At 40.8% G+C, this 15,055-nt stretch overlaps 1 protein-coding gene across 7 annotated transcripts in view; it reads right to left on the bottom strand.

Annotated features, from left to right (window-relative positions):
- erbin (erbb2 interacting protein) overlaps positions 1-15,055 on the bottom strand; it is a 54,581-nt gene that overhangs the window by 16,413 nt on the left and 23,113 nt on the right. For all 7 annotated transcript variants that reach the window (XM_035607793.2, XM_035607791.2, XM_035607794.2 and 4 more), the window contains 12 exons: positions 11,861-12,055; positions 11,532-11,649; positions 9,888-9,966; positions 9,657-9,746; positions 7,833-7,889; positions 5,634-5,697; positions 5,306-5,380; positions 4,400-4,544; positions 3,222-3,294; positions 1,441-1,570; positions 1,216-1,331; positions 333-402 (listed from right to left, as the gene is read on the bottom strand). In XM_035607793.2, coding sequence (XP_035463686.1) covers positions 333-402; positions 1,216-1,331; positions 1,441-1,570; positions 3,222-3,294; positions 4,400-4,544; positions 5,306-5,380; positions 5,634-5,697; positions 7,833-7,889; positions 9,657-9,746; positions 9,888-9,966; positions 11,532-11,649; positions 11,861-12,046 — 1,203 coding nt within the window. In that variant the 5' untranslated portion in view covers positions 12,047-12,055. The remainder of the gene's footprint in view (positions 1-332; positions 403-1,215; positions 1,332-1,440; positions 1,571-3,221; positions 3,295-4,399; positions 4,545-5,305; positions 5,381-5,633; positions 5,698-7,832; positions 7,890-9,656; positions 9,747-9,887; positions 9,967-11,531; positions 11,650-11,860; positions 12,056-15,055) is intronic.

Raw genomic sequence — 15,055 nt, forward strand, 5'->3', positions numbered from 1 at the left:
TTGACGGGCTTGTGACGACCACCGTGCTGTCCTTGAACCCTTACTACAGTCGGGACATTCGATGGGACCCTCCTACACACAGAGGTGGAGTTCAGGGACTCACCTAGTCTGACCTACATTACCATTTGGCACTTTTAGATCAGATGTCCTGCCCAAGCCACTTGGCTTGGGCAGATTAATTTATAGCTCACTGCATTGGGAGTCACGTGTCCTGCTGCCACTATGAACCTGACGGAACAGATCATTGTCCCACAGCTCTGAACTCAGTGGCACCAGGTTGCGAAACACTTTGTACTTGTGATTTCTACATTCGCTAATACGTGTGATCTTACCTGATTTTCAGACAGCCACATTGCAGTCATCTGGTTCAGTTTAGTGAAACTGTATGGAAGATTCTTCAACCTGCGGTGGGAAAAATAAAAGGTTCTCAGTCGTCTTGCTGTGCACGCTGAGTTGAAACATTACATTGTGTAATAAAGTCTGTAGTGTGCTGCACATTTAATCTATGATGGTCCACTATTAAGTTAGAGTCTATTGCCACATTTCACTTTTACTGGAAAAAAAACAAACCCAACCTGTCAATGCTGCAGAGTCGTAGCCAAAGTTATTGAGTGTATTTGGCACAGAGCAGACACGAGGAATGGAAAACCCCAAATTAAAACCTCAATCACGACCAAACCCATTTTCATTCTGCCCAGAAATAAGATCCTTCGATCTTCACGTTGCAATTAGCAGATTATATTTCAGACTGCATGTGTGCTCTAGTAAGAATGAAACAAAGACATCCTTTCGCTTTTAACCAATTTATTGATTACTGCAAGGCCCCAGCAATGCCCTTCAAAAAAACACTTTTAAAACGACTGGTGCTGCAAGTACAGATGACTTGTTTTCTAGTGAATGATCTACTAATTTCTTTGATTGATAAATTGTTTAAATTTAAAAATGGTGAAAAATGTCCTATACCGAATGGTGACACCTTATGTCTTGTTCTGTCTGACCAATGGAACTAATTTTAAACGGATTCAAATAATGGTGATATAAATACAGAAAAGCAGCAAATCCTCACATCTGTGAATGTGAAGCTAGAAAATAATTAGATTTTTGTTTTTTGCTCAAATTACTTTTAGACAGCAAAAAAAAACAACAACAATCTAAAACACTTTTGTCCTTGCACTTGACCCTCATTATGCATGAACACAGTTAGTCCAGACTCACTTGTTGTTGCTAAGATTGATGACCTTCAGCCTCTGCATGTCACCCATCTCCTCAGGCAAACACTCCAGCTTGTTGGAATGTAGAAACAGCACAGTTGCATTCTTCCAGTTGCCCATCTGTGAGGGGAAGACACCATGGATTCAGAGCCACACTTACTCTTGGCATTGCCACTAAATACACCTCCCCAAACAGACATACTCTAAATACTCTTCAGTGCATACTCACCTCAGGGGGAAGCAGGGTCAGGAAGTTGTGATCTGCAGCAAAGGTGCGGATGCCAACGCACTGGCCTACAGACGAGGGCAAGGCCTCGATCTCATTGAAACTGCAGTCCAGCTCTTCCAGAGTGGTTAGACTTACACAAGAGAGAAAGACAGGGGAACTTCAATCATATGGTGCAAGTGCTGTTCATATGCTTGTCCTTTCTAGCAGGTTAGATAACTGTAATGGTCTTATCTCAGGTCTTCCCCTCGGGCAACTTCAGCTCATTCAAAATGTTGCTGCAAGGACTCAGGTCTCTTTAATGACTCTTCAGAGAACGGACTTTTAAGTTCTGCTGCTCGTCTATCTCTCATTTTGTTAGGACCAAAATACACCCGACTGTCTGACCCGCTTGGCTTCTCGGGTCATCAGGTAGAGCTTTTAACTGTTCCTATACTCTTAACTAAACATGAAGAGGCAGGATTCAGTTACTGTGCACCACTGAGGCGGAAGAAGCCTCCAGAGGATAACAGACTTGCTCAGACTTTGACCACCTCTGTTTGTTTATTCATCTGCAGTATTATGAAAAACTACTAAACCAATATGCAACAAATGTGGTGGAGGATGGGCTTGGATCCAGTTAAAGGGGCGTATGCAATTTTTTTTTTACATTTATAATTTCCCTTTATATTGTGAACAGTATACCTTTTTCTACATTTTTTTCAATTTCACATTGTTTTATGTATGGATCTTATTGCAAAAAAAATCTGATTTGCATTGTTTAGCCATTGTAGCTATTTTAGCCAGCTCAGATTACCTTTGGTCCACTAGTGTGACAATATCTAACAGATGAGACATTTCCACCAACAATGATGCATCTTAAAATCTTTATTGAAATAATAAAAAATAAAAAAACATTTCAAACTGAACCCATGTTGACGCAGAGGTGTAATGCAGCTGTGGCTTTCTGCCACAAAATGTAAATGCACACTTAGATTCAGATAAATGCAAACTCTGACCTGAAGGAAACTGTAATATAATACAATCAAACTCCAAAACACAGGATTTAACCTTCTACAGACCAGGGACAAACGACGCAATGAGCCCAACTGAATAAACTGAATAAAATCTCTGATGTATTAATGAAAAAAATCAGCTTGCTTGAAATAAATCCTTGCATGGGATTAAGCTAAACCATAGGCTTTGTCACATAATCTGTGACAAAGTACACATTCTGACATAAGGGATAATTGATCGTGTTTGAAAACAATGGACAAAAAAAGTGCAGATGTTATTTTAATTGTCAGTGGACGTATAGATTGTTTTTTCCAAGGCCATGGGGCATGGGAGTGGACTGACAAAAACAAACAAACAAACAAACAAACAAACAAACAACACATAGCTGGATTGACCAGGAGCCTAATCTTTGTGCTGGAGCACAGAGAAACAGAGTAGACGGAGGGTCAGTGTGTCAACCAGGCTCACTCCTCATAGCTTCAGCAGCTATGGGCTGGGTTCACCTGTCAGCTGCAGACAACAGCAGTCTGAGAACAGTGACAGGCGATTTAATCTGTCAGCGCAGCATTTCATTATAGTCATTCGGTCTTCATAATCACGGCCATTATCAAGTACTCAAGATCGCCAGCATTAGACCAAAACAAAAGAAGCATCGGAACACAATGTGCTTGATGGAATATCTGACAGACGGTGCATGTGATCAGCAGGCAGCTGATGAAAACCGCACAATAATCCAATGATCTTCGGGGTTATTCTGTAGATATTAATGCTACTACTGTAACACTCACCCTCCGACGGAGTCCGGTAAGTAAATCAACTGGTTCTCATCCACCTTCAGTGCAGTCAGCTTCTTCAGTGAGCCTAATGACGGAGGAAGAGAGAGAGAGAGAGAGAGAGAGAGAGAGAGAGAGAATTAGAGAGATGCATACCACAGCTCAGGGCAGTTATTGATTTTCACTTGCCGTTGCACTACAACAAGGAATATCAATTACAACAGTTGATTGGATGAATTCATACTTTTGTCAATACTGTAGTGAGTTTAGTACTGTACTTTAGCACTGTCCATCTGGACTCATCTTATTTTATTACTCTGGTCTGAAATAACCAACATCACTGTAGCAAGGTCAGAAAGTGCGCTGGCAACATTACAGCTGACCCTCTCGTCCTGGAGATCACCTCCTATATCTGGTAAAAGACTCTGGGCCGTTGAGGTCAGCACAACAACACATGTAAACAGCTTCTCCCCCAGAGCAGACACGTCACTGAGCTCTCCAACTGTGTGGTAAATGTCTGTAATATACTGTAAATGATAGTTTCTAAAATATATTGTGTCAGGCTCGGACTTCAAATTATCTCCTTTAGATTATTCACTATTATTATTATTATTATTGTACTTTCTGGTGTGTTGAACACATTACATGTCGTACATGCCTTACAAGTGTGCGTACACTGAGACTAATTCCTTTGCACATGTGACATCCCATATCTGTGACGTGCTGAGTGATTCTGATTTAGTCTAATCACAAAGTTAATAAATATATCCATATTATTACTTTGGTCCTTTCATAGTTTGATATAAATGTGATCCAAGTTTACTTTACTCAATTTCCACTTGTGAGTGAAGCCAAATTGAACTAAAAATAACCATATAATATTCTAAACATATTTGTGGCATAATTTTGAGAATTCGTTGGTTAAAATTCAACATCTTTTGGCACTACTGTACTGTGGACAACATGTATTTCAGTATGACTTTTGGAACTTAGTGGACTTCAAGTGTTAATGTGAAAATGAATTTTAGTCATACAAGAAAAAACATTGTCATGTTACCACAATACAATACAGGTATGGACCTATGATGAAAAATGCATTGGAAATCTTAACGAGAGATAGTGTTTTAATAAAGGATTTCCCTGCGGATAAGAAAAGTGTGCGTGCTTGTGTTTGTGTGTGTTATAATCTTCACCGATGGAGCCGGGCAGCTGTGTGAGGGCATTGTTGGAGAGCAGGAGGTCCTGCAGACTCTCACAGCCACAGATTTGCTCATCTACCATCTCCAGGTTGTTCTTTGACACGTCCAGGTAAACCAGCTGTTTTAGCGTCCCGAGCATCTGGACAGAGAAAAGGAGACACAAAATTGACAATGATTTTTTTCCCCCCACCTCATATCTCACCTGAATTTATACAAAGGATCACACATACACAGTTGTGTTGGTTGAACACACATTTTCAGTAGTAAAGTTAAGAAACTACTTTCTTAGGTAGAAGCATCACAGACAAGATTTTATGCCAGAGTTGGGTTTTCCAATTTTTTGAGTAATAATTACATAAAAGGGAAAATAGTTGCTGTGTTCAGTTTTGCTTTCGACGTTTGACAGACGTCACTGCTTATATAAAAGGGCCAGACTGTGATTACAGCTGATGCCTTTGAGAGGCTGAGAGCAGAACTAATGCTTTAATTATGACCCAGTTACAAACAAGCAGGTCATTTGGATGAAAAAATAAATCTGTTGTAACACACCATTGAAGCATCGTTGTATATTAATTATGTTAAAAAAAAAGCTCCAGATTTTGGTCAGTAGTAGTGTGACATCTGCAAACCAAAAAGAATGAAAAAAATGTTTCTTTCTGTACAAGTGTCCAATTGTGTTCATCTACAGTAGCAAGAGAATCCTTTATAAATGGCGGCTCCTTCACTTCGAGTTTTCCAGAGAGCAGAGAGTCTGATGTGAACCGACTGTGGTCTGGGTTTGATGAAAATCTAAGAAGACATTAAGTTTTAAAATCCCAGGAAATAAATCTCAGGATGATGTTTTGGGGCACAGCAGGGACTGAGAGTTTGGCGAGTTGAGAAATTGACTGTGAATTATACCCCAGGTAAAAACGTCAGTCGGTTCCCGTCCATCCACAGCTCCTTGATTCCAGTCAGCTGCTCCAACACCTCAGGCTACGGACGTAAAGAGACAAAAAGAGCGTAAGTGATAGGGATTTGTGTATGTGTGCGTGCCTGCTGGGACAATACCGTAATTCATAAAACAAAAAAAATGAATCACGAGGCAATTAAATAAAACACAACAGAGATTCCATCTTTAAAAACGAAGGAGAAGGAAAGGGAGTACACATTAAGGAAGGAGGAGACAAGGTCACAGCAGAGAGGTAGAGGGCCCAGGGCACTGACAGAGTGACTGACAGATACTCACCACTTCAGTGAACTCATTGCTCCCCAGGTCCAACCTCTCCATCTGCGTGAGTTTCTGCATGCTTCTGCAGACACAGAGGATGGACAGGGAGTGAGACACAAAAAAATCCAGGTATAAATATAATATAGAATATTGGAATATAATCAAATAAGACGACTTCATTGGTAAATAAGAAACTGTTCCCCTTTGATAATCCCCAGCCAGGACTGCAAGAAAGATGGACCATGTACCTCACAAAGGGAAGCCAAAACAAACTTTCCTTTTTTTCCTGTCAATTTTTGTGTTATGTTTTGGATACCATACATGTTTGCCTTTGTTCCTTTCACTGAATTATTTTATGAGGACATAAATACCATTTAGAGCTCAGGCAGGACAGACAAATGCTTTGAATAATGGAAAATGCGACGTAGGCTGCTAGTCCTGAGCCTTGCCCCAGAAAGTTGTCTCCACATTCAGGTCACACTCGCGCATTCTCTGCTGCACTGCAAACATGCAGATAAAAACCGGGACTATTTTCATTGTTTATTATGTTTCAATGATCACCAGCGGCGGAAAACGCAGCGGTGAAATATTCAAAAAGGAGTCACAAAAGAGTCATATTCTGAAAGGCAAAATAATAGCGAATAAGTGTCACGCTCACATTTGTCATCGTCTACTGACAAGATGCCTTTGTGGGTACCGAAGCTCAGGTGGCAGCAGCAAAGATTAATTACCAAAAAACATACACATTTTTACCTAGCTCCAAGCCATTCAGAAAATACACAAGGGTCAGGTGTCTAAATAATATAATTCTGAAAGAATGACAAATCTGCAAATCAACTTTAGACATGTTAAGGAGAAACCTAGTGTTTCCTTAGAGTGAATCACATGTTTATACAATGATTCTCACACACTAAAACAAAAGGAAGAGACCATGACTGGAGGTGTAACAGAGATGTTGTGAGTTCTGTTTGGGAACAGATATGATGTTACTTCCACAGCAGGAATGTACGGTGAGAGTGAGAGAGCAGAGGCCCATCGACACCAACATGTAGTCCGTTCTGTTTTTAGGTACTGCTCATTGAATAAGAACATCCGACATATGGCCCAACTTATAAATATGCTTCAAGCCCCTATGGTGATTGTTTTTTAATGATTTGTGCAATATGAAAACATTAATCATGTTGACGTACTTGAGCATTAGCCAGCTCTGTCACATTCTTACCTCAAAAGTTGGCAAGAACACTACAGACCCCACATGAGTGGAGGGGGGAAGAACGAGCTGTGCTAGGCTCATCCACAAAGTGAGTTCATCGGTGGAAAAATAACTAACCATGGCTTGACCCCAAGTTGTGAGGAACACACCAACTTTCTTTAAAATACAGAGGAACATTTGGTTTACTCATGTGTGTCTATGCACTGAGAGAGAGAGGAGACTGCACTTTCTATGTGGAAGCTCTGAAAAGACTTGTACTGCGCCCCTTTGTTGCACGCACACATTTGTTTACATCTCTGACATGCTTGTGTGTTGCTCTGGCAACGTTCCCGATCATTAGTCCTTTTCTTTGTCAGGGCTCCAGCCTTTAACAGGTCTGGCATATGTCACATAAACACGGGGAGAAGAGAGGAACCTCTCTGAGCCCGGCTCTGCACTGCACTTCACACACCGACTGGCCCGTCAGTACGTCGGTGAAAAATGAGAAAAGGGAAAATTAAGTGAGATAACAAAAGGAAAGTCAGCCAGAAGGAGGAAGGAAAAAAGGGCAAATAGGGGAAACACCATTTTGCAGAAAATAGGAAGGAGGTAAAAATGGAATGATTCAGCAAGTGAAGTGTGCGCAAAGACAGAGAGAGAGAAAGAAGATCCCCCGTTAGTCACCTGGAGCTTTCTCGAATATTTGCGGGACTTTTCGTCTCCCATAGGCACTGCAACCTTCCCAAATGGGGAAATAACCCTCACCACTGTCGCACAAGAGGATTATAAAACCTGTCACAGCAAGCAACCAAGTGAAGGGGGCTCTTATGTAACACCGGAATTCAATACTACAGTGAGCCTAGTGGGGAGTGAATCTGTGGGGAAAGCGTTGCTGGAGTTGTGAGAGGAAAGAAGGACGGGTAAAAATTCATGACACGCATCAGGACGCAAACATGACACTCACAGGGAAGCTCCTCCTTCATTTTTTTATTTGTGGAAAATGTGGGAAGTAAAAACCAACTTACTTTGGCAACACCTTTAACTGGTTCTCTCTCAGCTCCAGGATCTGTAATTTAGCCAACCTGCAACCAGGGAAAAAAGTTGATGTAATAATCATTAAGTAATGACACCAACATCTGATCATCATGCATTATAAATGATAACTGTCTGCTTGTTATTTTGCACTGTACATCACATTCATTTAGCTGACGCTTTTGTCCAAAGCGACTTACAATAAGTGCATTCAACTATGAAGAGTATTATTGTGTTATTGCTGTTCAAGGTTTTAACAATTATGTGTAGCTACATGACAATGTACATTTTTTTTGGAGGGGGGGTAATTTCACCATACTACAAGCAGTAGGGGAGCGTTGGTGAGAGACTTACTCACATCACATGCTCTGTGTGATCAGAAGGCTCAACACAAACTGTTGTGTAAACTACAAACAATAGAAGCATGACTAATGGTACCGGTTTTGATTGAAGAACCTCGTTAACCTTCCAGGAAATAATCTGCATCTTAAAGCGATACGTGGGAATTAGTCAAATCCTTCTGAGTCACAATCGTAAACATGATGAATTAAGTACAGCAAAACAAATATTTGACACGAGGCATATAATGCCTGGTGTCACAAAATAAATAACATTTACCAAACTAAGGTCTTCCTGTAAAACCAAATATACAAAAATGTGTGTGTGTTAATAAACTCTAAATACATTGCATTTATTCCTGCATCAAGAAGGACTCCACCCACCCTGCTAACGGACTGTTTGCCCCCTCCCCTCAGGAAGAAGGCTACGCAGCATCAAGGCTAGGACAACCAGACTGAAAAACAGCTTCTTCCAAGAGGCTATGAGACTCTCTAACCCTTCTCAGGGTTAAAGCTGCTCTGTTGTTCTGGTCTGTGCAATAACTGCTGCTGCCCCTTATATGCTGCTAGTAAACAACGATCATGTGCTACTTATTTTATTTATTTATGGTGCATATTCCCCTCTCACACTACCTCTCTTACACTAATTTATAACTTCCATTTACTGTATATTAACTGTGTATGTTCTTCAGTCTTTGAGTTTCTGTGTTCTATTGTGTTCTTTTTGTCTTTTTTTATCTGTGCCCCCCCCCCACATCAGGACCTGAGTGCATAATTTTGTTTCCTTTCATGTACCAACGTGATCTGGAAATGACAATAAAATCTCTTGATATTCAGTTGCAATGTAGTTTGTGTCAAAATAGCTTAGCATCAATAAAATCACTTTAATGTGTGAGGTAGTCTTATGTCAGAATCAATATTTTGTCAACATACCATCCACCTCTACTGCAGATTTAACAGCGAGAGGAAATCTCTCTGTCGGGTCTAACCTTATCAACAAGTCATTCTGTCAAATATGTGATTTGATTTGGCTTTTTCTGACATTTCATCTCAGGAAGACGTTTTTTTAACATGATGTCAAGTTTTTAATGCATGCCTTCATAAAGTTTTAATTTCATAGAAATAGTATACTACATATTTCTTCTTGTAATCATAAACTTATATCTACAATCGGATTAATCTTTTTCCCAAATCCCAAGATGATGGTAGGTTTTTCCACAAAGATATTCAGTTTACTGTCATAGAAGAGCAAAGAAACCAGAAAAAATATTTACATTAATGAAGCTGAAATCAGATTGGACATATTGTTTTTAATAAAAGCTACTTAAACCAATTAATAGATTATCAAAATTGTTGGTGATTCATTTAGTTCTCAATAACTAATTCATTCATTGTTCAGCTCTAAAACATACACACAGTAATGCCCTTATTTGTCAGAAAAAAAAAATCCTCCTAATCCAAACCGGAGAATGAACTGACCTGCCGAAGCTGGCTGGTAAGAACTCCAGAAAGGCATCGTTCAAGTAGAGCTGCGTCAGACTCAGGAGCTGCGTGAAGCCATCGGGGAGCCTGTCAACACATATCGTACAGGAATCACATCACTCACATCAAGTCTGAAATAGCCACCGCCAGGCCAGAATACTGAAACTCAAAAAAAAGCCTGAGTCACACAAAATCAAAAAGCAGTTACATGAGGTTGTAAGTACTCACTTTGATATGGGATTCACACTGGCCTCTACAATTGCTAGGACTTTGCAATTCTTGATGTTTTCTGGAAACTCTTGGATACCTAAAGAGAAATAGCTAAGATTTACCACAAGTGGTTTAAAAAATACAACCCCACAGCACTGATTAAACATCTGCGTTGACGTATATCAGCCATTTTATTACTGCTGGCACAAAACAAATGACCTATGTCAGAATCCAAAAGATGAGGGATAATGCGAGCCATCCTGCTCGTGTTTTGCAGGAGAAGCTTAGTGAACATTAAACACAGGTGGTGTGTGAGTACAAGCAGGACGACTCTCTGTCTGAACCCAGTGGGCTCAAGGTACATTAAGAGCAGCTCTGCACCTTCCTTGTCTAAACAACTACAGAGACGTGTGATTAAGGTGACATAATAAAATAGAAGGAAAGGGAGAAGAGAGAAGAAAAAAAGACCACTGAGTGATGGTCCTCATCAGACGTCCACAACGTGCACACAGCAAGAAAGGAGAACGTGAACTGGCCTCCAGGTTTGTTTCCACTCACTTTGTTTTGTGTCCACAACACTTTGCACAGAGTGCTTTGCGAAGAAGGATAAGCTACTTTTTAATGTCAACATGGCACAGCTCCGTGTCATGAAAACACCTTCAACATTTGTTTAATCTAGACCGTCTCTGCACTCTTTCATTTATATTAGAATTACCTTTTTAACCTTTGTCTCACCATCAAAGGGTTTTGCTGCTGAGCAGGCAGACTCCTCTTCAGCTCGAGCATCGTGTACAGTGACCTGCACTGTTAACAGTTTTAGCTCGGAGTGCTTAACATCCGTTTTGGAGGCACAAGGGAAGCGTCAGACGAGTGGTGAGGTTAGTGTGTGAGTAGCGACATGTTTGAAGAATAATCCCTTACAAAGAATACGCAACAGGGTGTTATGAAAATACAGACATTTTAAAAGGAGCAGTCATCTGATGGATGAGCATCATAGATGTTTTTGTTATAAACATCAAACTTTGAGCAACAGAGACAGTGTGCAGTTTTTATCAAACAGGCTAAATTTAAAAGGACGTCCAGAACGAAGCTCTTAATAGTATTTAACAGCGTGAACGTTTATCATCAAAAAAGTAATTGTCACACTGACTAATGTTGTCACTTCCCACTATGAGACCCTTTGAGTTGAGCACCTTGTAAAGATATTCTCACAGCTTCATCTAGCTCGGTTCTGTCCCTGCTAGGATGCTGGTGTCGAGTAAACTGCAGGTCAGGGCTCGTCCACTTCTTTTATCCATCGCATTAGGGTTTTTGACTCATGCCATGTTGTGCTGTAGCATTTCACTACAAATCTAGACAGGATATAATTTGTGCAACGCTTTCCTGGCAAAACCATTTTCTTTCCATTCGTTCTTCCCTGATCAATGCCAATGGCAGTCATTGCAACACAAGGACAACTCGGACAGTTACGCTTCTGATCTTCACGGGTCACTGAACAAGGGACAAGTGGTCAGTTTTCAGGTCTCAGCAACATGATCTGATAAACAGTTTTAAATGACCTTCACCTGCCAGTCAAGAGGACGTCTAACCTGAGTGACAGTTCTGGAGAAAAAGATAGAGACGTACAGTAAAATCAGTGGTGGTGGGGGATAAGTTGCTTACTGTTTTTGCTGACATCAAGCTCCCTGAGATTGATGAGGTTTGCAATCGCTGCCGGCAACACTGTCAGGTCATTATCTGGCATGCTCAGTCGGTGTAGTAACTGGCAGTTAAACAGTTGCTGGTGGAAAAAGACAACAGATAAAAAACATTTTTTAAAAGGTATATGGCTGATCAAGAATATACAGTATAATATTAGATGTTTAAATGTCAAATGTCACAACTGCATCATCAAAGTCTCCTCTCACAAAAATAAGTTTGTGCTTTTCTTACCGGATAAACTATCTTAACACACCGAGTATGTACATACTATATAAGCATGTGCCCCTTACTTTAGGCAGTTCCTCGATCTGGTTGGCATCGAGATAGAGTTCCTGCAGGGTCTTCTCAAAGCTAAAGATCTCCTTAGGAACAGTCTCCAGGCTGCAGTGGGAGTAGTCCAGCGATGTCACCGCCTCCTCCTCACCCCGCAAGCAGCGGCATGGCACCAGGCGAACAAACAAGCTCCGCTTGGACATCCTCAGTCACTGGAGAGGAGAGAAACCAGAAAGATATGTAAAGGGAGCAGCGGATGAAGGAGTTGAGGAGGTAGGTATTTGTCTAGTACACTTTCACACTTGAGCTGCAAGTGTCCACTTGCACATGTTATATCTTGCCTGTGAAGCAAATGTTTTCAGTGCAGTCTTCTAAACATACACACGCAAAAACTGATTTCGATATCTGATCTGTACATCTGATCCATCACCATGTGACTGCAGTCTTAAATGTCAGTCTCAGAACAGAACTTTTTTTTTTACTCTCTTCATGGCTCAGATCATTGTCAGCAGTGTCCACAAGAGCATAGACTGAACCATTGACCACACAGTCAATTTGGAAAATACCTCCACTCAATCAAAACTACATGGAAACAGGCACAGATCAGATTGGTGCATTTTTTCAGTGATGAAGACTGTTAAGAGCAACTTGATCTATTCTGTTGGATAAATCAGCTGTCATCCATCACAGAGCAAAAAGGTGGTTGTAGGAGGAAGATTGAAAGCGTTCAGTTCAACAATCAAACACAAATACATTAGAAAGGGGATCTGATCCAAAAAACCACGCACGCACGCACACACAGTAGTAGTTGTAGTAGCTCATTTCTCTTCAACACTATCCAGTTTCTTTCAACAGATAGAGATGTCCAGTAAACGACTGTCTGTGTTTACTTTCAGTTGGACTTCAAGTGTTTGAATAGTTGATTTCTGGTAAGTTTAAGTTCTGCCCTAATCAATAGTAGTCTACATTTTCCCAAATCTCCACAATGGATGTGGTGAGTAAATAGTCATAATGCAAAAACATGTACACAACACCCAGGTCAACTATTGAAAGTTCCCTTTAACACGGCAATACTGTTGAGGAAATGCACTTAAATGCACTTAAAAAGACTTTGGTCGGAAAGAGAGAGAGAGTGAAACCTTTCCCTCAGTGTCAGTAGATTTATTGTAGCTGTTCAGGCACTTGTAGAAGGGCCTTTTAAAAACACAGGTTACATCATGCTCACTCAATCCTATGATTTCATCCAAAGTATTGTCCTGCCAACACGTTCTCACATATGAAAATAGATTACAGATGATCATTGAGAATGAGTCATCACTCAGCGCTCAACACATAAAAAAATACAAATAACACGCGTGAGAATTGTTTATCCTGTTCCTATATAAAGAAATAGCCTCCAAGTGGAGCCTGATACAAAAAGTAATTCTCTTTAACTTATTTTCCACTTCTCAGATTTCCAAAGGTATGTAATGAGCAGCTTTAATTTGGGTTGAAGCGAGGGGTAAAAATGCAAAAAAGAATTAGGCCATGAATCGCCCATCAATTTGGAAATCCTTGACTCGTTTTATCCAAAACACTCTCCACCGCAAAAATAATGACATAAAATCCAGAGAATCTTTTCGGCCCATCTGGACGGTAGAGTTAGTGGGGCGGATGGGAAGGGAGTTGTAAACATGTCCTTTAAATCTAAGCTACAAGGATCTGTATATATTTTTTTTATTATAGCTCGAGTCTCAGGTCAGTACAACACGCACCATGGAATGTGCTCTGGTCAACAGAGGCTTTGTTCGGTGGACCGTGTAGAGAATGTGACTTTTCCTCCCCCTCGTCTTATACTAAGCGCCGCAAGAGCACATAATCTCTGAGTCCTTCGCTTACCGACTGTCTAACTGAAATGTAAAATTGTGATAGCCTTGACCCACGCCATCAGTCACACCCACACAATCTGCCCATATGTGGGTACCAGCACATGTTTGTGTTACGAGTTGCTACAATGAACTACACTACACATCATTCTCTGTGAAATGTAGTTAGCTGTATTCATCTGTGCTATTAGATGTACTGTACATATTTTGCGTCTGTACGTGGCGTAGAGGTGCTTTCTCTGGAAACCGCAGAGTAGATGGCTATTTTTTATAGTGGCTATTTTTGGGAATGCTCAAAATATGACCTGAAAGCCCACGACGATGTGAGTCATGGAACTGAAATAATATCCAACTGAGCTTGAGGGAGACACATACCAAATACTTCTCAATCTCATTTAAATAAAAAAAAATTGTTTCCTGAGGGAACAACAGATTTGTTCAAAGTCGACAGAGGAGGACCAGTCAGCCATCCCTCTATCTGAAACTCATTAAAAATGAGTGCATGTATGAACATGCCCACACTCGCATGAAGTATGCACAACCAAGAGGTTCTCAGCCTCCCACACACTTTTTTGCTATAGCAGCAGGCAGCTCATGTACTGTATACATACAGTGACTAATCTGGTCTATCAGCAAAGGGGGTGACAGAGGGCTAGGCTCCATTCACCCTGAGTAACGAGCACCGAGCGTATAAATGACACATGCTATGCAGGGTGGGGGGAGAGGGAGGACTGCATTGGATATGGGTTAACGGAGTACGGGGTGGTTGTAGGTTGTTTTGAGGTTTGCAAGCAAAAGCAATTTAGAAGAAAGGGTCGATTAAGGGATAATGAGAAAGGTTTTGGGGATAGGTATACTAATAGGGCAACAGTAAGAGCAAATCAAGAAACAGAAGAGTGGATGTGCTAAACATGTTAAAGCAGAAGAAGAATTCAATGTGACACCTAAAGACTACGCCTATTGATGTGAAATGACCAGAAAATCTAAATGTTGGCTACATTACAGAACAAGACTACGGGCTCTCAAGGGCATGGGCTACAGCACATGGCGTTCGTGCATTCAGGGCATTTCCAAATCCAATTTTTCTAGTTTAACGTCTGAAAAAAGGGAGTTGCTTACTCTCTCATTCAAGCATGCGTAACATGCAATAAACCAGACGGACTGTTGGTTCACTTGTACCTTCATGTATTGCTATTATAATAGAGAATTTGTAAGAGAGAACGCTTCTCTGGAGAGAAAACAGAACTGCTCATGTGCCAAGTGTAAGTGTACGAGCAGATCATCAATGGCAACAGCAAAATTCCACCAAAGCTCATTGCATGCCAGTGTACGCACATTGTGTACCTG

This window comes from Scophthalmus maximus, chromosome 20 (genome assembly GCF_022379125.1).
Source record: "Scophthalmus maximus strain ysfricsl-2021 chromosome 20, ASM2237912v1, whole genome shotgun sequence".
NCBI lineage: Eukaryota > Metazoa > Chordata > Actinopteri > Pleuronectiformes > Scophthalmidae > Scophthalmus > Scophthalmus maximus.